The sequence below is a fragment of the Micrasema longulum genome, unplaced genomic scaffold (genome assembly GCF_059751315.1).
Source record: "Micrasema longulum isolate JH-2025_06_02 unplaced genomic scaffold, ASM5975131v1 h1tg001582l, whole genome shotgun sequence".
In the NCBI taxonomy this organism is placed as follows: Eukaryota; Metazoa; Arthropoda; class Insecta; order Trichoptera; family Brachycentridae; genus Micrasema; species Micrasema longulum.
Genome location: NW_028278765.1, coordinates 198032 through 219240, shown reverse-complemented (window position 1 = coordinate 219240; position 21209 = coordinate 198032). Strand labels below are relative to the sequence as shown.

Sequence of the window (21209 nt, the reverse complement as noted above, 5' to 3'; positions counted from 1 at the left end):
GTTGCCCTGAAAGCAAATTATTATATGGAACTGGTTAATAAAAATAAATACAAAATTATTATTTTTATTTCTTGGTCACTTGTTCTCAGATCGCAGGTGGGTACTGTTTAAAAAAATGTATTCTTCAATTGATACACAGATGAGTTTTTGGCAGTTATAAAACAATTCCAACAGAAAATTATATTTTAAATTGACAATAAATTTAATTCAGTAATGTTCAGCGTAACAACGAAATTCATTTCTATCCTACGAGGGGAGGTGAATGTTTTAATCTCCCATAAAGAAGAATACAGGCAACTCGGAACAATCTGTACCATAAAGGATTTAAGATGTTTAATGAGTTGTCAAAAGAGATAAGGGATGCTGGTAAAGTCACAGCTAGGGTCTGGTCAGATGGGCGGCTGCCACGGGCGCACTTTGCGCAGCATTCTTTTGTTTTTCTCTTGCTATGTATTTGGGAGCGCAAAATTCAAATCTTGTTAGTGGCGCTCAATCTTAGCTACGACGCGGTATGCTATAGCATCGTACACTGGGCTGGCTGTGGTTTTTGTTAAAACCAGACATCCATATACTAGGTAGATAAAGTGTCATCAGAAAGCATCTGGATTTAATAACAATGTTTTGTTATTGAAAATTATATTATTTATTAGTTAAGGTGTAACTAGTTGTTTAAATTTATATTTTGTACAACTATCTAAATAAATACATTACATTAAAAATGCTTTGAGTATGTCCAAATGTTTCTAGACAGGCTGGATTTTCTCCCTAGGGAGTGATTTAGATCTAAATTTGTTACAACAGAGGGAAATCATTTTTGAGTAGGGAATCGTTGCCTAGTAGGTGAAATGGTTCAGCCGGATGAATCTCACCCACATGAAGGTTTCAGCACTTTCACTTCACAAAAGTCAACAGTTGGAAGAGTTGAGGAAATGTGGATGTTTTAACGTAACCAATGACAGGTCATAAGCCCTGTAAATGATTCCATTCTTTAAAATGTCTTCCTTCTGTTGCAACATTACATTACACTAAAATACTTAATATTACCCCGAAAAAATAATAATTATTAATCAGGTACAACATAAATTTGATTCGTATTTTAAAACAGTGGGACACTTTTTTTTTCAAACAAAATCACTATAACTTACAATTTTAAACACAAAAATTAATATAACAAATTTCAGCGCTGATTTCCACAATGCCGACATATTCCGAACGGAAGAGAGTCATGACTATTGTTAGAAAACATTTCCTATGCGCTTTATACAACATTTTGTATTATTCACTATCTATTTAATAACTAAAATCCAATTGGCACTTTCATACACGACATACACAAAAGGTATGAGAGTAGCTAGGTATTATATATCAATAGTTATTCGTTCATAACGGAGCGCCCAAATGGTTTTGCCCTGGCTTTTATCATTAGAAACATATTATTTTATTATAATTTAATTCCAAGGAGTTGGCAGCTGATAGAGATGCATGGAGGCTCTTTGTGGATACCATATACTTCAACTAGGGAGCGGACATAGAATGATGATAATTCAGTAATTTTATAATAAAAATATACACAAATTACATGTAAGTATAAGGTCTTGAAATAAATTACCATTCTCCACATACAAATTTTTTTTTCGTGTAAATATTTTTCTGAGCTTTGTAAAAAAAAATATTATAACAAACGGAGGCACGGGACATGACAGTGAGGACACATTCCTATTTGAGCATTTTATTGTATGCCTGTATTATTTTGCAATTAATGAATAAATAAAAAATATATAGCTGTTTGCCGATTTCTGACATATTCAACTTTTGAAAACACGCTGATTTTATTAAAATAAGGAATCATGATGCTTAACAGATAGCTTACGAAGAGGGTAAAAAAATATCATTTCTAGTTATTTTTACAAAGTGGCATTACTCTTTTTCAATCTTGACACTGTTTTCTGAGTGGAAAATCAGGTTTGAAGATTAAAAAAATATTTTCAAAGTGAACGAGCCGATATATTTTGCCTACACTTCTTATAAAATGTGTATAGGTACGTCTTTTAGTGAGTAGATGCTATTATCCTCATTAAATAACAAAATATCCTTTGACTTTAAGCAATGCACATTGATAGGGACGAGGTTGTTACTCTTTTTAAAATCCGATATTAGCGAAAATGGACTTTAAAAAAAAAAAATATCTTTATTTTTTTGTTTTTTTACAATAAACATAAGTGATAAAACAGAGTATTAAAAAAATAAAGCATAATTAACTTATCTGCTTTACTTCTATACTTTTATTTACTTTTTACATTTCTTGATATTTTTATGTTGAGTGAGTTTATAAAAACCAAATCTCAATTATCATTTCAATCCTGTTTTTGTATTATTTTCTATTGATTTCAATGATACTGTTATTCTGTATGTTACTAAATTAGAATAAGTAATTTATATTTGATTATTGTTTTTGCGTTGTCTTCTTTGGAATTCTATTATTTATTATTTTTACTTTGTTTTTCTGGACTGCTATTTTACTGCACCACATGTTATAATAATTTAATTAATTTTACTATAGTCCTTAAAATATAGCTTGATTAGAATAACAGCTGTCAAACTAATTTCATTAGTAATGGAAAATTACTGATCACCGATCAAATCGATTTTATCCGTTATTTCATGCAATCATAAAACTCTGTTTCCGAAAATTGATATAAAAAACGCAAAAACAAGCCTATTATAGTGTGTTTAACACAATTATTCACTAAAAAATGAGATATTCATACTTTTTTCGTGAACAACGTCAAATGAATTATTTTTTTATTCGATCAATTTACATTGATCAATTTGTCCATCTCTAACGTTTTTGCAAAATGATGTAACCTTGTAAGAACGTCGTTAATAATTATGTTTATTTTAGTTTTCTTTTAGTTTTAAAGCTGATTTTATACATTAATGTTGATTTATGTTTCAAGCATTGTATTAAAAAAATTAATTAACACGCCAGATACAAATGATTTTTCGTATGTCAATATAAATAACTCCTTCGACGTTACTACAAAGTTATGTCGTCACTTTTTCTGACAACTGTCATTCTAATCATGTTACATTTTAAGAACTATAGGTGTTTTTGTTGGTAATTATAATGACTTAATACCGGCCTAGTCTAAAAAGCCTTCATAAATACATGAATATGTAAACGGGTGAAATTTTGAATGGATAAATAAATTAGATTTAAGTACCTAACATTTAAACATGGTACTAGGTATGAATTATTAAGCTAAAATAAAATGAAAATCTGGCCCGAAAAATGTATTTTTTTAAACAATAACTAGTATGTATCTCATTTATATATCTAAATGTCCGTAACTCGAAAAACTATTACTAAAAAACATGTTTGTATTTTTCAATTTTAATGTTAAGATATCGTCATCATTCCCTTTCCGCACCTAATGATGCATAGGACACTGCATCGGTACACCAATCGCAACGTATCTTGGTCATTTTGGTTACATGAAGGTAAGATGATCAGTCTTACGCTTCAGGTACCAGTTCAGGGACTATGAAATATTCTGGTGTGAAAACACCCTTTTAAATAAATATTTCATAACAACCATGTCGGGAATCGAATATATATAAAGTATTTAGGGATAATAACATATTTATTTCTAAACTCCTCAGATATTAAAAATGAAAGAAACGGATCGAATGCTTATTTTATAATACGAAAAAAAATTACAAGGTTCAAAATATAAAAATAAAAAATTCAAAATATTTCACAGTCCCTGAAATAGCATCTAATGGCTGAAATGTAAGACTGAAAATAATTCAAAGACTAATTGAAATGCTTTTATATGTACGAGAATATCTACTTACCTTTGAGATACGTAATATCTATATGACATGTACCTACATCGTACATACTTTCTACATTCATACCTACTTTTGGTGCATACTAAAAAACAAAAATATACTATTTTTTGTTTTGAAACTGAAAAGATGAACTACCCCTGATAGCAGTGAAACTTGGTACAAACTTGATTTAAGGTTAATGGAAGGTTGAGAAGGAAAATTTGACGCGACAAGTTTTTATCAAAAGTTGCTGGATTATTGTTATGACAAATTTGAAGAGACAAGTTTTGACAAAACTTGCTGGAATCTTGTTATGTCAAGAATGGTATTTCAGAATCTGAAAGTCATATAGTGATGATCAACATATTGCCATATACATAAAAATATAGAGAAAATTTCTTTTTAATTTTTTTATATTTAAACTGTTATATTTAATCCCAGGACTTTTCTACAATACCGTTTTTTTTTGGCACCACAACAGGCCGTGAGGCCCAATTACAGTGGTGAATTACAGCACAGTACGCTCAGTCTTAAGAAAATCACATTTAATTTTTGTGTTCTCACCAGGAATCGAACCCAGAACCTTCCATGTGTGAGCCAAATGTCTTAACCACTACACCACGGAGGCCGCCGAATTAAATTAGTGCATGACAAATATCCAAAAAAGTGGTTAATTCCAAACAACATTCAGATTGGCAATACTATCAAAGTCATAGAAAAATGATATATTTCACCGTTTTTGTCCGTGGGTTTCATGTTTCAAGTCATTTTTAATGCGCGGTTCTTAAATTACGCATTTATCATTGGACGTTTTTACGGCGATTTTAAAACTTTTAATATTGTCGAAGTGTTAATACTCAGTTTTAAGGATACACTATTGATATGCCACTGAGGAAAAAACATTAAAAATGAGTTTTTGTTGCACTGTCACTCGACATAAACGTCTTGTCAAGAGCTCTTTAAAAGTATAATAAACCAATACTTTAACCCCGGAGGATCTTATACTTCACAAAAGTTAACAGATGAAAGAGTTGAGGAAATGAAGATGGCATAGGCAGAACGCTTAATGTTACACAGTTTGTAAAGTGGCCACTTCAACCAGCCAATGACAATACATAAGCCCAGTAAATACCTAGACTTCCATATTTCCTTCCCGAAATGTTTTCCCTTTGTTGCAACAAATTTTGATTTGAATATCAGATACTTTTTACCATGAGAAATCCCGCTAGTCGAAAAGCTAGTAAGTCATAAAACAGTTTTATTTATTTGTTTCAGAGTTGAGAGACAAAAGAATGCAGCGGACTCTGATCTCCAGTCAATTGACATGAATTATTTGTCATCACATCATCTGACTTTCTTGGCAAAAATAGGCAGTAATTTTTATCATTTATTCAAAATAAATATACTGAGTAATAATAAAAAGATATTTTATTTAATATTAATATTTTTAAGAAGCTTCGTGTTTTTTTTTTGGTTTGTGTTTTTTTGTTTCGTTTTTTTCCTGTTTTTGTCTTTTCTTGTGGTTTTTTGTTTTTTTTTTTCTGTTTTTGTTTTTTTTCTTCTATTTTTTGTTTTTGTTTTTTGTTTTTTTTTGCTAAATAAATCCAAAGTTGCATGATGTTTGTTTTTTTTTTTTTGTAAAAAAACAAACATGCAAGTTTGTTGGATGGTAACTAGGAAGTTTGCTTTAAACTTGCATCAAGTTTACAGAGTTGCAATCTCAAATTTGGGTCAAGCTTGAACTCTTGATACTTCAAACTTGATACAAGCTTGAGGCAAGTTTAAATTGCTATCTGGGACCTATTTTAAACGACCCAGCTGAAAGTAAAATGGTGGTAGCGAAACGACAAAACATTATTGTGCCGCCGGAGAGGATAAAGTATATTCACACAGCTAAAAATAAATCGATTGATGAACATGAGCTTTTAAAAAATAGAATCTAGGTACAAAATAATTACGTAGGTACATTTGTCATAAGTGCCGTTAACCTATTCTATCAACAGTCGTTGGACATTAATTTATATTTCGAAATGGTGAATATTGTGCATCTGAAATGTAGGTGAGTTTTTATTGTGTTTGTTAGTGCGACGGAATTTAATTGTGTTCAAATGATAATTTTGTCAACTTCACACGTTATTGATGAGTTAATAATCATACCTAATGCCGGTGTAAAATGTGTGATTATTTCGACATTTTTAATTTGGCCAGACATGACCGGTTTATATTATGTATATGTTAATATAACTTAGGTAGGAATTACATTTTATGCAAAATGAAATTAAGTATTCGTGATTTTTTTTTTATAAAATCACTCTACCAAATGAAGATCACAAGTTTGATTCCAATATGTTGCAATGAATAAAAATCTGAGGCAAAAAGTTTATCCTAAATGCATATCGTCGCTTCAGTTCGTTTTTGTCCAAAACACAAATCTGTAGAAATAGAACTTTAAAGCTTTTTTTATGAAATAGGCATAAATAATAATTACAACTTTGGACAAAATTCGTTGAAAAACCCCTTAAAAATGTTTAAAATGTTTTTTTATTACTTTAATGTTATAAATATTTAAAAAATCAGAACTCTTGTACACTAAGTTCAATTTTGTTAAAAATGGAATGTTGAACAAAAATAAATTAAATCGACGATAAAGGTAATATGTAACTTCTAAAATAATAAAATAATAAAATGGTTGACCTATAAAAATTGAAATAAAAGGGTAAGCTAGTTAAAATAAAAGTGAAAAGAGTGCAAATTTTATTTACAAAAATTGGAGAGTTGTTATAATTTTTTTTTCTAGTCTTAGTTTATGATTCAATGCAAATTTACTTTTAAATTAGTTTGTACTTTTATACCTACCTATATCTAAAAACTAAATTGAAATTATTTTTTTACCTATTTGTCTGGCATTATTTTAGTTGTAATTTTTAAGTCGTATCATTTTTTTAAATATTCAGACCCCTTAGCATGTCTTGCCTTCGTTCCATTCATCAAGTTCCTTCGTATCCCATCTCACACCTATTATGCATGATTTCATTTCCGCTACATACAAACACTCCGTGTCGTTTATCGTTTGTGCAGTATGAGGTGAAGTATTTACCTTGAAGATTTTTATACTAATGGCAGCATTATAAAATTTTATTGAATGGCAGCACTGCCTTGGTTTGATAACTGTCAAACGTCATTCATTAATGTCAACTGTCAGTTGTCTTCGTTGGTTCGCTGTCAATATTTCGTATTGTTTTCAGCATGTATTATTCACAATTTAGTTGATTTGCTTAGGAAACATTCACATTCTTTGATTATTTATTTTTTTACGTATATTTTCTTAAAGTTGTACGACATAATATACAATTTTATAAAAGATGCCGGCTGTTAACAAACCCGGTGTCGCGAACTTCGGCGCTTGCACCTTCTTTGCTAAAACTTATCCCAGTGAATCTTGCGGAAGTAATGGACTTCCTCTAACACCGAATTCGATCACAATACTTGGCAGAGCTCAGAAACTCAAGACTATAGAACATCCAAACCTTTGTATTTACCTAGACGTGATTAGAGGAAAACATGGTAGGCGTCAATAATGAATTAATTTACTCTGTATAAAACTACAGTTGTTCGATTTCTTTTTAAAATTGTATTCCACATCTTAAGGTTGACTTAATACAGGTAGTCGTCGACTTACGACTGTTTAACCGACCACAATCCGTGCACAGTTGACCATCTGCACTAAGCGTGGCGATAGTGGTCCGAGTATTTTTAAGCCCTTTCGAGATGTCTACAAAAAGTAAAATGATGATTTCTCAATCAAAGATAATCTCCAAAAACAATAATCCGTAGGATTCCATAAGCCGACTTACACCAGACCTACTTATGACCTGTTTATTGGATCCCACTGCAATTTTAAGTCGACAACTACCTGTACATCTATATGTAATATTTTGAGAGCCCAAGCATACCTTTATGTCTATGTATATTTTGCAAATAACTGCTTAGGTACCATAATAAAACTTTTTTTAGGTAGTGAATTGGTGCAGTGTATACAAAATAATAAATTATGTTGTTATTTCAGAGCGTATAATAGTGGTGTCTGAATACACAGGGACACCTCTGATGGAGTGTTCCTCAAAGAATATAGATGAAAAAATTCACATTTGCAGACAGATTGCAAATGGATTGCATAATTTACACAGTAAAGGATATATACACAGGAATCTCAGTCCGGACAATATTCTGGTAGACAGCGCAAATAATGTCAAGCTGTTTAATTTTGGGCTTTATTATATGACAGGGGAAGGAAAAGATGTGTCTTTTCCAATTGGGTATGCATAATTAAATTTTTATTCAAGAATTTCTGTATTGTGTTAAATTTATTTTAGTGTAATTACTTGTAAGCAAGTCACAAAGGGGTTAAGTGTATGTTCAAACTCTTCTTTTCCACATCCGCTCCTGAGTGGAGCATGTGGACATCACTAGCAAAAAGTAAAGTAAAGAATAGGCAACTCAGGTTTAGGTTCTACAGAAGCATGCGCAGCACTCTCTCAAAACTCAGAAGTTTGGTATTTTGAGCTTCGGTAAGGTGCCAAGATTTGCACTCATATAGGAGTACTAGCATTGTACACGAGTTGAATAATCGGTATTTCGTTTTGACCGAGTATAGACTAGAGTTCCAGACAACACACATCATGTAAAAACTTGCTCCCGCAATTCTTAGACAAGTTCCGAGCTCTTTGAGCATGCTTCCATCCTCAGTTATGTGAAATCCCAAGTATTTAAAGCTATTATCGAGCTTGATTCGAGCCCATTATTATCTAGAGGCTGATCATGTCAGGACAGGATCTATTCAAATTACTGACTTTTAACAATAAGAATGTATTAATTACTACAACTGGGTTACTCCAAAATCAGCATTTTTGAGTTAACCACAGCACATCTTTGTATCCTCCCCTATGAATGCTACATATAAATAATGATGACTTGTCTACCTGCAGCATTCATGGAGGAAGATACAAAGATGTGCTTTTAGTGGTGAGATCAAAAGAACTGATTTCTAAGTTACCTAGTTGAAGTAATTGCCCCACGATATTACTCCTTTCTAAAATATATTCTTAACACTCCTAAGAGTGTTGCACTAATGCAATGCATGTTTGTATTTTGCATGAAGCGCGTCATTTTTACACCTATTGTACATATCTTTATGATTGTAGAACAATGACGCATGTGATTTTCTTCAGCTTTACATGAGAGCGGTTTAAACAAAATTGACACTTATGTCACAACTTGATAAGTACAAAAGTTTATCATTTAAACTTAGGTTAGATAGATTTGTTTCAAACCTAGAATATAAAGCCTTTATTTAATTCAATTCAATTCAGGCGGCCTTCGTGGTGTTGTGGTCAAGACGCTTGACTCACGCACGGAAGGTTTCGGGTTCAATTCCCGATGAGAACACAAAAAAAATCAATGTGATTTCTCTCAAGCCTGGGTGTTCTGTGATATAATTCACGACTGTAATGGGGCCTCCTGGCCTGTTGTGGTGCAAAAAAAAACAATAAAAAAAACAATTCAAGCCGTTTTCAAGATCAAATATAAAAAGATGTCAATGTCGCATTTTTCGTACATTCGTCATTGTTCTACAATCATGACGATATGTAGGTAGAGCAATATATTTTCCTGAAAAATATTTCAAAAACATTCAGGCTACTTTCGTCCTTGTTTTCCAAGTCTATGATTCACTTAAATTTTGTTAGGATCAATTTTCTTAATCTTTATACTTATCTTAATATTCGTTTTTCAGGCAGCCTAGGTTCCTCAGCCCGGAAGCCATACTGGGTGGAGGTTGGCATGCAAGTGATATATGGAATCTTGGTATAGTTATGCTAGAACTGTTCTTAGGACCCTTGTGGACCGGCTTGAAATCAGGACCAGTACTGAGGAGAATACTTACGCTGTTACAGACACCTAATCCTGCCCAACGAATTGCCAGAGAACATGACTTTTTTGATCTTTATCAAGTAATTGAACTTAATCCTTACTTTGTTTTGTTGTGTAGTCATTATACTTCCGAAAAATGACAGATTTTAAATTGGAAAAATGGAATATTCATAGGCAATTTCTTCATTATTTAAAGTTAAAGTCAAAGGTGATAATATCATATTTTAAATTTAATTGCTAAAAACATGAAAAAACTATTAGCTCATGTTCGCAGCGGAGGCAAAAGAACCGCCCCTAATGAAACTCTGAAAGCTACTAACTGGTGTCTGGCAGAAGTACTGGAAATTTTGCTCGTGTGACGCGTGAAATTGTCTCTCGCTCCTGAATATACCTGTAGTATCGAAAGTGAGACGTAAAGAGTGTGAGACAATGATATATTCGGTTCTCTTTTACTTTGTACTCCGCAATAGTATTGGTGATTTATCCCGGAATTTTTAATGAAATGCTTTTTCTGTTTTTAACCAACAATTATTAATTATTTTTAAATAAATAATTTTTTAACCAAAATATACATGTATAACGGAGAAGTACTGAAAACCTTAACCCAAAATTTATTATATTTATATATCGAGATATTAAAGTTATTAGATGCAACGTGTACTAGCCACACATCACCGGAAAGGGAGAGTTAATCTAAATGTATTTACATAATATGTATACTAAAATGCTCTTTATTTGGAAATGTTTTGAGTTATTATAAAAACAGATCCAAGAACCTGTTGTGATTTAAATGTATGTGATTTTCGTCTATGTAATTAACCGAGACTTTTTGATGATTGAGATGACCTAAATGTTGTCTTTTTTTTCAATCTTTACATACCTACTTGTGTATTTTTTAGGAGCTTCCAGAAGATGTCCGCAACCTCATAGAATTATGTCTTCAAATATCACCATCTCTGAGGCCTTCTACACTAGAAGTTTTGGAGCACAAATTATTTGCGAATTGCCGGGATATTTGTGATAAAAAGAAGGAGATTGGTCTGCTGGGATGTAGCATGCCACTCTTATATCACTGGTGGCAACTGGCGGGTGGAGATATACAAGTTGAATTGAAGAAACAAGGATTGATTAAATGCAGCCCTCCTATTTTATCAATGCCTATGTATGTATTAGAAATGCAATTCTAGAGTTTCTACTTATAATTAATTGACATACTATGAATTTGTTGACTGTCCCCTATATTGTGTGCAGCCAGCGAAAACTGTGTGTACTTGTACATCTTGCTAATGTTGAATCAGTTTTATGCAAATAACAGATTTCATTATATTAAAGGAAAAAATATATGAAAGTTATCACTATTTTTCAGTGGCGTGCATCCCATATTGGCAAATGCCTATCTTTGTTTATAGCTAGACATGGCTGCAAGTGACATGGGTCTTAAAATAAATACATCTAAGATATGTTAGCAAGAAAATCACAAATAAATTATGTGCAGCAGGCAATTGACACTTGGTCACACCACATAGACAATGTCAACTCCTTTGAATAATAGGCACTGAAAATACTAATGATAACAATTATAGGAACGATATTAGAGCACGGCTATCAGCAACAAACATATGTTATTATGGCTTGTTTAAACATCTGGAATCTGAATTGCTCTTTAGAAAAACTATGACCGTTATTTACAAAACTCTCCTCAGACTGGTCATTGCATATGGTGCCGAATGCTAGGTTGCGACCGAAAGAGATGAAAACATGGTATTAGTATTTGAAACAAAAATATTAAGAAAGATATTTGGTGCTGTCGACAAAACTTTAAATTAGGGGCACTATATGGCAAACCCAACATTGCACAATTTATAAAAATAAGAAGATTTCAATAGTTGGGCCATGTGCACAGAATGAATGATAATCGTACCCCCGAAAAAATTCTTCATACCACTCTGGAAGGCAGACGAAGCAGAGGCAGACCAAAATTAAGATGTTTGGAAAATGTAAAAAGTGACATGAGAGCAATTGGCTTGACGAACTGAGAAGAGCCGCAGGGTGCAGAGAGAAATGGAGACAGATTCTGGAGGAGGCCAGGGCCCACAACGGGCTGTAGCGTCACTGATGACGATGACCTTAGTTTATACTTACCCAGTATCTTTTTCAGCATACATTGCTTTTTTTTGTTTTTAGTGATCAATCTCAGGACCAAATGTATGATAGAATCTATTGAAGAAAATAGTTCAGTATGAAAAAATGATACGAGTTTATATTATAATATGCTTAAATTTACTCAAATTATTATTTTTCTAGTGCTGTTCTTCTTGATGGTTGCTCCCTCGGTGGACAAAGTACTGCCCTGATGGATCGCCGAGTCTCTATATCGGGGATGGATCTGTTGCTAAATAGGCTGGCCCATGTTCCCCCAGTAGAATTTCTGCCTCTCGTTGATGTTCCTCCAAAAGAGCCCAGTGACACTTCTCGATTGCCAAGAGTTATTAAAGAAAGGGACACCGAATACCAGTTTCATAGATTAATTTTATTTGAGAGACTTTTAAAGGTTAGGCTAAATGAATTATCATAACTATGTATTTCTTATTTAAATACATACTTTTAAAATATGAAAGATGTTAACAATATCGTGACCTTATCATAAAATAAGTTTTAGCAGGGACTTTAAACACCTTGCCAGATTTTTCTATGAAAATGTTTCTTTCCTTTATGTAATGACTATCTAAATAAACATAATATATTTAGAATTTTATAACTTTCTTATTTACATATAATTTTAATTTAAAAAAAAAACTTATTAAAGTCAAACTTCTAAATGTGCTGACTTCTTAAATTAAAATGAATTAAGTTTTTATTATTATTAATTTACGAAAGATCTTTTTTTACAGGGTTACCCATTCACAGCTCCCATAATAAAAAGGGAAGCTGCCATAGACATACCTCCCTTAGTAAGGGGTAAGGTTTGGGCGGCACTTCTTGATGTCAAAGGAGATATTGAAGAACAGTATATTATGATAGATAAAGAAACTCCAACTCCCACTGATCGACAGGTTTTGTAAAGTTCATAAAATAATGATCATTAGTTAGAGAAAATATCTTGAATTCTACTCAATCCAGTCATTTGGAAGAATGAAAGATAAAGGGGCAAAGTTTGTCAAAATAAATGTGCTAAAATATAATTACAAATATGTTGTCATATAAAGTATTTTATTTGTTAATGGGAGGGGTATCTTATATTTCTGTAAAGTAAATAGGAATCTTTATTTATATCATGTTAATTTAAATATAGGTTTTCTAACAGATGTTACCAAAAATAAGAAGTTTATATTCTTATAATAAATATATTAATATTTATATTCTTAGTTTATTTATATTATTCACACATTCTAGATATTGTATTATTGATCGTATTATAATAAATTTTAGATTGAAGTGGACATTCCACGCTGTCACCAGTATTGTTGGTTGCTCTGTGGTAATGCTGGTCACAATGGTCTTCGTAGAATTCTAAAAGCGTGGTTACTAAGCAATCCTCAATACGTGTACTGGCAAGGACTTGACTCTCTAACAGCGCCGTTTCTTTATCTTAATTTTAACGATGAAGGTATGAATTTTAATGATGAAGTTAGTTTAAATCCATTCATTGACAATACTTTCATTAAGCAAATATTACTTATAAATAAAAAATTTTAGCTCGAGCATTTGCCTGTTTATCAGCGTTTGTCCCTCGGTATTTGAACAAATTCTTTTTGAAGGATAACAGTTCTGTGATCAAAGAATATTTGGTGAAGTTTTGGCAACTCTGTGCTTTTCATGAACCAAAATTATCCAGCCATTTGCATCAAATACATTTCATGCCAGAACTTTTTGCCATACCATGGTTCCTCACCATGTTTTCCCGTAAGTTTTTCTGTACTACACAAAGTAAACAAAATTTATTGATGATTGACAGCGTAATTAATATTTTTGGCTTTTGTATTGAATTTTCCATTTGTCTTGTCGATAAATTTTGTATGCTTATCATTTTACCAATATAATATTGTATTTTTTGTCACAGAATCATTTCCTGTTTTTTTTTCTTTAGATGTTTTCCCACTTCATAAAATTTTACACTTGTGGGATGCGTTGCTGGTTATGGATGGATCACTAGCTCTTTACATGGGAGTTGCCATTTTAAGACAACTTAGAGACACATTATTGGCTTCCGGGTTTAATGAATGTATTCTTCTATTTTCTGACCTACCCGAGGTTGATATTGAACACTGCATTCAAGTGAGTTAAACTTACGTATAATTAAATCGCTGTACAATTAAATGCTTTAATTTTTACCGCATGTAAGAAAACATTTTTATACCCAATTTCCTGTAGCACTGAACTTCCTCATTGCTATTCAACCACCTACATTATGCAGGTGTTCTTATTCTCTTCTCTGTCGTTCCTTAGTTCTAAGAGTCTTGATCATTGGTCAGCCATTACATTAACAAAGCGTCTCCCTTTTTACCCTTTACGAATCCCGCTTGTTCAGATGGAATCTGCAAGTCACTAAAATGTTCTAGACGATTCTTGACTATGTAAAGCATTACTTTGCTTGCGGGTGAAAGGTGTGCAATAATTATCACATTTTCTTGTAGAGCCTTTCTTATGTTGTCTTATTAAACCCATTCAAATTTGAAGACTTAGCTAACAATTAAGTCATTTTTTTATTTATACTGTTACATTTCTTAAATAATTGCTTTTTAAAAATAACTTTGTTTTTTTTAAACTATTGACCACAGTTTTTTTTAGACTCAATATTTATAGCAGCTTTTTTTAACAAAAAAATATCTAATTTTTGTTATTTTATGTTATAGAAAGCCCTCGCTATGTGCAAGTCTTCCCCAAAAAGTATATCTTACAGAAAATTTTCATCAGATGAAAATGTTTCAGATCCAATGGTAAGCTGTTTGTTTTTGAATATTGATGTATTTTCTTGTTGTATACAACTAAAGGGTGTCACAGTAGGAAGTGTACGATTTGAGCTAGGAAATTTAGTAGTTTTTTTTTTGTCAATAAATTATCAAACCAAGCCAATTTTTTTCAATCGTATCATCATCACTATAATTTTTTTCTGTTATATATTTTTTGTAATCATTTTGTAGTCGGCGAGTTGTGCTGCCATTTAAAAGTAGAACCCCATAGCTATCAAAATACACTAAACGTTGAGAATAATGGCTACCCGGAAATCGTAAATCTATCAATTCTTGTTCACATAGATTGATTATTGTTCACAAAAACCTATGACGTTTTAATGTTCATTATTTTTAAAACTATTTTCATGCATTTTTGAGAAACTTCTCTCTACAATTAAATGCTCTAATTTTTGTTTGTATCTGATTTCCAGTAGCACTGAAGTTCCTCATTGTGTGCCATTTTTTGTCTGTCAAAATTTAAAATGTCCTATTTGACAAATGACATCTAAAGACATAGGAAACTAATATCGGAGCACTATACAGAGGATGCTGGAAGAACTCGAAGTTAATGCTAATTTTTTAAAGTAAATCATCTACAGCAATGAGGCACATTTTCGCCTCAATTAATTCGTTAATATGCAGAACTGCCGTATTTGGGCAGCTGAAAATCCACAAGATTGTCGATAAACTTGTGCATTCACAAAAGTCGTCTTTGGCGGTTTTTAGGATTAAATTAAATTAAATTAACTTAACAATAGAATCATAATGTAAAGCGCCCTTGAGGTATTTTATTACGAAAATGGCGCTTTATAAGTTATCCACAATAAATAAATAAAATTAGGAATGGCAGAGTCACCGGATCATATATTTTTTTAAGTATTACAGTGAATAGTAAAAATTATTAAATGTCATAGAAAATTTCAACAAAAGGATTGTGGCATGCCAGAGAAGCCGAGGAGGGCATTTAAGCGATATTGCGTTCCATACATAATTTCCTTGTCTATTATTTTTATTTATGACAATAAACTTTTTGAACTAAATTTCAAAACTATTTGAGTTTTTTTGAAAAAGACAATTCGTGCACCTCTTATTGTCACACCCTTACTTATTTATTCGATTGAACTACTATAAATGTGCAGTAATTTTAATAACTTATTAACCAAATATTTTGTTTTTAGGATTCTGTAGATGTTGATGCTTCGACTCTTCAGAAAGAAATGTGCCCCAGAATAAGCTGTAATGACTTTTTACAACTCATTGAAAATAAAATTGTATGTGTGTTGGATATTCGTCCACATTTACAGTAAGTACAATAACACACAACATTTTTTTATTGAAACAGCTACTGGTAAAATGTAAATCAAAAACATAATGTCTATGATAAATGAGTTCTATTAGCTAAAAAATCATGTTTAGCTAAATTTCAACAAAATCATAAGTTCTGTAGATTGTTTGTACATTTTTTGTGGTTGGTTTAAGTAAAATTATATCAGATTTTTTTAAAACAGCTTAGTAGCCATATAATTAAGAATAGTCCGGAAGGAGCGTAGGATCATATTTGAAAACTGTGTCCAATAATCTCCCCACTATGCCCTACTTTTGCCGCGCGCATTCGTGATGCCGACGCGTAATGTTGCTTGATGGGAAAAAAAAATCAAAAAATCATAGCACAAATATAAGGTAAAAAAAGCAATCAGTTAATTTCTCTAAAATTTTATTGTGCACGCGAAAACATTGATTGACACAACAGAGTAGATAAGTAAAGGGTCATTTAATAACAGTAATTGAATTAATGAACTTTCAACTTAAAATGTAAAACAAATTTTATTTTACATAAAACGGATATTTTTATATCATGTTAAATAACATTTGATGTTTTAAAGATAATGTCATTCAAATGTCCCCCACGGCGTTGTTTAATCCGAGGTCTAATTTTCATTAGTTCTTTCATTAGATGAGCAAATTAGGGTAAAAAAATTTACTACCCTGGCAACACTAACCAAATTTTCATTTTGTTTCTTCGACAATCTGATAGATGGAAAATAATTCAATTTTTAAATAATGCATTTGCTACTTAAACATTCGTTTGCTAATTACTCATGAAATGTGATACCATCCTGTTTATTTAACATCCTAGCAGTATTTCTACACTTTAAAAGGACACAACACGGCATAATTGAATTCAAATCAGGAGTTGCATACTGAGCGACGTCTACAAAGAAACTAATAGGTCAAAACGTAAACCTACTCATTTATGAGTAGTTTAGTTGCCTTCTGTTTGATATGCGTATGCGGTTTCTGGACTATTCTTAATTCTATGGCACATTTGAAGTTGATAAAATACATACAATATTTAAATTTATACTTTAAACAAAACTTTCTGACGCAGTTGAAACTGCCTCCCATTTTTCATTACCAGTTTTTTTTAGTTCCTAACCTAACCTAACCTAACCTAACCTACCCAATAAACTATTATACTGAAGTATTAAATTTATAGTTTTTTTTAATAATGAATTAAAATACTGTTAATATAATACAATTAAAATTAATTTGACCGTGGAAAAACAAGATGGCCTCGCCTGTTCCTATTTTGGCTGTCTGTTTCGAGTATTCCAAGTATTTACTAGTGTACAAAAACTAATGACTCACTACAACCAGTCTGCAATAACACCACATGAACTAAAAAAATGTTTAAGAGCCTATCAGCAAAATCCATGCAATTAATTTATGGGTGATTAACTGTTTATTTTGTATAAAATCAATTTGCACACGCAGAACATTTATTTTAATCACTAAATATAAAGATTTTTACTTTCATGACCCTTTAATAATATTAATAATTTTATCTAAGTAATGTATGTTATGTGCATGAATAATTTATTTATTTCAAAGGAATCTCTGTGAACTACAATTTATTAAATACATAAGTTTTTCTGGAAAGCTGATTTAATTTATAATTTTTATAAATTTCATCATCAAGCCATTATATGCACCTAGGCTGCAATTATGAACGCTATCTACATCGGTACATATTGAGACGTTGCTATATACCTAACTTTACTACTACGTCGTACAACAGCATATTCTAAACTTTGATGTCTTAATTACATTGTTTATGTCATTTTCCTGTTATTTCTGTATGATTTTTAATGGCATTGTCATATTTGTGTTTGTATACCAAAAAATTCACCAAAAACAATAAAAAAGGAATGGCCCACGCTCAGACGTTTAAGTCTTTGTGGGCATTTTTTCCAAATTTATTTTTTATTTTATTAGGGAAATCAACAGTTCTACATACATATTTTTAGTAAACAAACAGATATAGTGTATAAACTCAGAACCAATAACAGATTTCCACATAGTATACAAAGTTAGTAAAGAATATATATATTACATATCAAATAAATACAAACAATTTATACATATAAAAATGTTATTTTCAAGTACTCAATAATCAAAGATTAAGGCTATGTTTATTTTTAGAAAATGTATTTTTTCTCTTTTTCTCTTCTAATGTTTAATATGTAATTTAATATGTAATTTAATATGTTTAATATGTAAAATATGTAATTTAATACATGCCTAATATGTAACAGTATGGAAAAATAAACAAACAAAAAAAAAAAAAAAAAAATGTCTCCTTTCTTGGTATAGCAAATTTTTATCTACAGACATGTCGATGTCGATATGTGTTTTCATTACGTCATCTCAGACATCATATGATCGAATTCAACCAATAAGTGGTGCTAAAACTTTACTCCGTGTTCAATCCTAAACTAAAATTAAAGTATTTCTCTTTCGTATTTTAACAGGCTTCTGTAGTAAAAAGCAGCCACTTTAAAACAATTTAAATTTCAAATTAAATGCAATCAAATTAAAAATTGCTGACTTGAACATGATTTTAATATGACATTTGATAATTCCTGCGACGGTATGGTTAACTTTTCGTCCATCTATATCAACCTACGTATTACAAAGTCATCTATCGATATGTCAATACGTGCTCTCAGGAAGATAGGAAAAATGTGGAAGAAATATAATATAATATACTGTAAGATACTGCATTTTCAAAGCTAATGCAGCAAATTTTGGTAATCTGTTTCAGGGAGGTAAGGTGATCATCAGTTTTACTCTTCAGAGACAATGAAACTTTGAAGTATATTTGTAGTTTTTAAGATATTATAAACACTGCAAACCATATACATATTAACATTTTTAACTACTTGATCTGGCTGAAATTTTCAACAAACAATACAAATTTACATAGCTGCCGTCGAAATGAATTGTATAAATTCTAAATATTAATAAACTAGCACTGCAGTATTCTGTACCAGAATTTGTATTGCTTAAGTATTATTACATATTTGTGGATTTATTTAATTCCACAATTTGAAGTATTAGTTTAATTAAATTGTATACGCATATTTGAGGGTACTATTTGCAAACCCTGCAAAATCCATATTTCTTTATTTTAAGCAATACACATAAAACTGATGCAATAATAGTTTTTTTTTATTATAACCAGTTAATATTTTATATGTAACCATGATTATGTCAAGAAACAAAAGTTTGCAAACCCAAAAATTTGATAGTCGAAATTGTCACGAATGAAGCCATATTTGAACTGACTTTGTTTTAATTAGTGTAAACTATAATTGTATTCTTAATAAGTTCAAGTCTCAGTTTTTTTATGATTTGGGATTTTGCCAGGTTTGCAAGTAATTCTCCTAACCCTCATTTAATAATCCTAAAATTTCTACACTGCTGTTTAACTAAAACATTGGTTTAGTTGAACATTTATCTCAACAATGTTTTAATATGTGTATGTCCAAATGCTTTCAGACTGGCTGGATTTCCTCCTTGGGGAGTTGTTCATATTTAAATTTGTTGCAACAGAGAGGGAAAATACTTTTGAGTAGGTAATATGGAAGTCTAGGCATTTACAGGGCTTATGACCTGTCGTTGGCTGGTTTAAGTGGCCACTTCTCACACTGTGTAACATTCACCATTCTGGATGTTCAAACATAGACAGACTTCCATATTCCCTTCTCAAAAGTGTTTTCCCTCTCTGTTACAACAAATTTAACATGTATCTATTTAAACTTTAATCAATAAATAAATAAGAATTTATAATTTTACGTAGGCACTATCCCGATTGCCGAAATTAAGAAACCCTACCCTCCTGATTTCCTATTTTTATACTTGTACATTTTATTGTTTAAATTATAATTACAAATTTTGTCAGTATTCAAATGTTTGGTTGATTTTTTTGCAGGTTCTCGAGGATGAATATTGAAGGTAGTCTGAACATTCCATATAACACTGTTCAGTTAGGAAATCACAATTTATCTTCCCTCGGCCCACAAATGGAAAAAGATATCAAATCTGCAGAGAAAGAAAGTCATACCATTGTGATTGTCTCGAGTGAAACAGAAACTGCGGAGTTGGTGAGTAAACCTATTTTATTTATATAAGATAAATCATATAATTGTCAAGTTTCATAGATTTAATAAAATTATAATAAAGGCATTTTACAAGTATCTTGATAATTATCTTTTTTCTTTTCAGTTCAGTGGGTTTCTTGTTCGTTGTGATGTTGCCAGGGTGTGTATACTCCACGGAGGGATTGGTACTCTCCATTCTGTTTCTCCTCCTGTTTTGCAAACCTATAATATACCAGTTTTCTAAATATTTTTTTATAAGATATTGCGTGCAATATAATCAAATTTCATGTTACTTATCAATGTTCATCAATTTCTCCTAAATGCACTTGAAAAACTGCAACGGATAGTTGTAGACATTAATTGTATATATGATGATTATTTGTGTAGAGTAAAGATACCAAAGTATTCAATGTATTTTTACCAGAACATAAAATTAAAAAAATATAAACTAATGCCTCGACACGGGTTATGCCTAGTGAGGTGTTTGTATAGAAAAAAAATATGTCTGCAAAATGCGATCTTTCGCGAATTTGTGTTAACCCTATGTATGATAGATCTACAAATGTCGAGATTCGTGCATTATGTGAGGCTAAAAGCATTTTTGACCAAATCAAAAAAGGAGTACTGTGTTGCTTTGGCCATGTACGGACGGCGAAATAACAGCTAAAAGGATTTATGATGCGGTTAGATGCGTCAAATGAGGAAAACCGAGAAAAACATGTCGCTACCAAATCTAACAAATACTTGAAGATGGACATGTCAAAAGTACGAATTATTGGCGTGCGTGCATGGGAAGATCTATGAATGCAGAGGAAGTGAGGTATGTATGCAAAGACAGAGTGATATGACATTCTATGAAATGGCATGGTGGTTTGTTTGTTTTGTTTAAAATTGGAATTTAAGTATTGTAACTTTACTATGGAAAGAAAGCATTTTTTCAATTCATTAAATACTACAAAGCTATGAATAAATAAATAATCAATGCATGCTAAAAAAGAGTCAAGATCTTGTGTCTTGCAAGCAGTAACTCCATAATTATTATTTAAACATA

General features: G+C 31.3%; 1 protein-coding gene across 1 annotated transcript; it reads left to right on the top strand.

The window, feature by feature from the left end:
• Nucleotides 1-7027: 7027 nt before the first annotated feature.
• Nucleotides 7028-20560, top strand: LOC148274784 (TBC domain-containing protein kinase-like protein). The gene is made up of 13 exons (XM_088236605.1): nt 7028-7398; nt 7901-8150; nt 9626-9842; nt 10662-10924; nt 12067-12313; nt 12654-12815; nt 13192-13369; nt 13459-13665; nt 13850-14037; nt 14616-14699; nt 15893-16017; nt 19990-20161; nt 20283-20560. Exons 1-13 carry the CDS (start codon nt 7197-7199, stop codon nt 20400-20402), a joined length of 2415 nt encoding a protein of 804 aa, XP_088092731.1. The 5' UTR covers nt 7028-7196; the 3' UTR covers nt 20403-20560.
• Nucleotides 20561-21209: the final 649 nt, after the last annotated feature.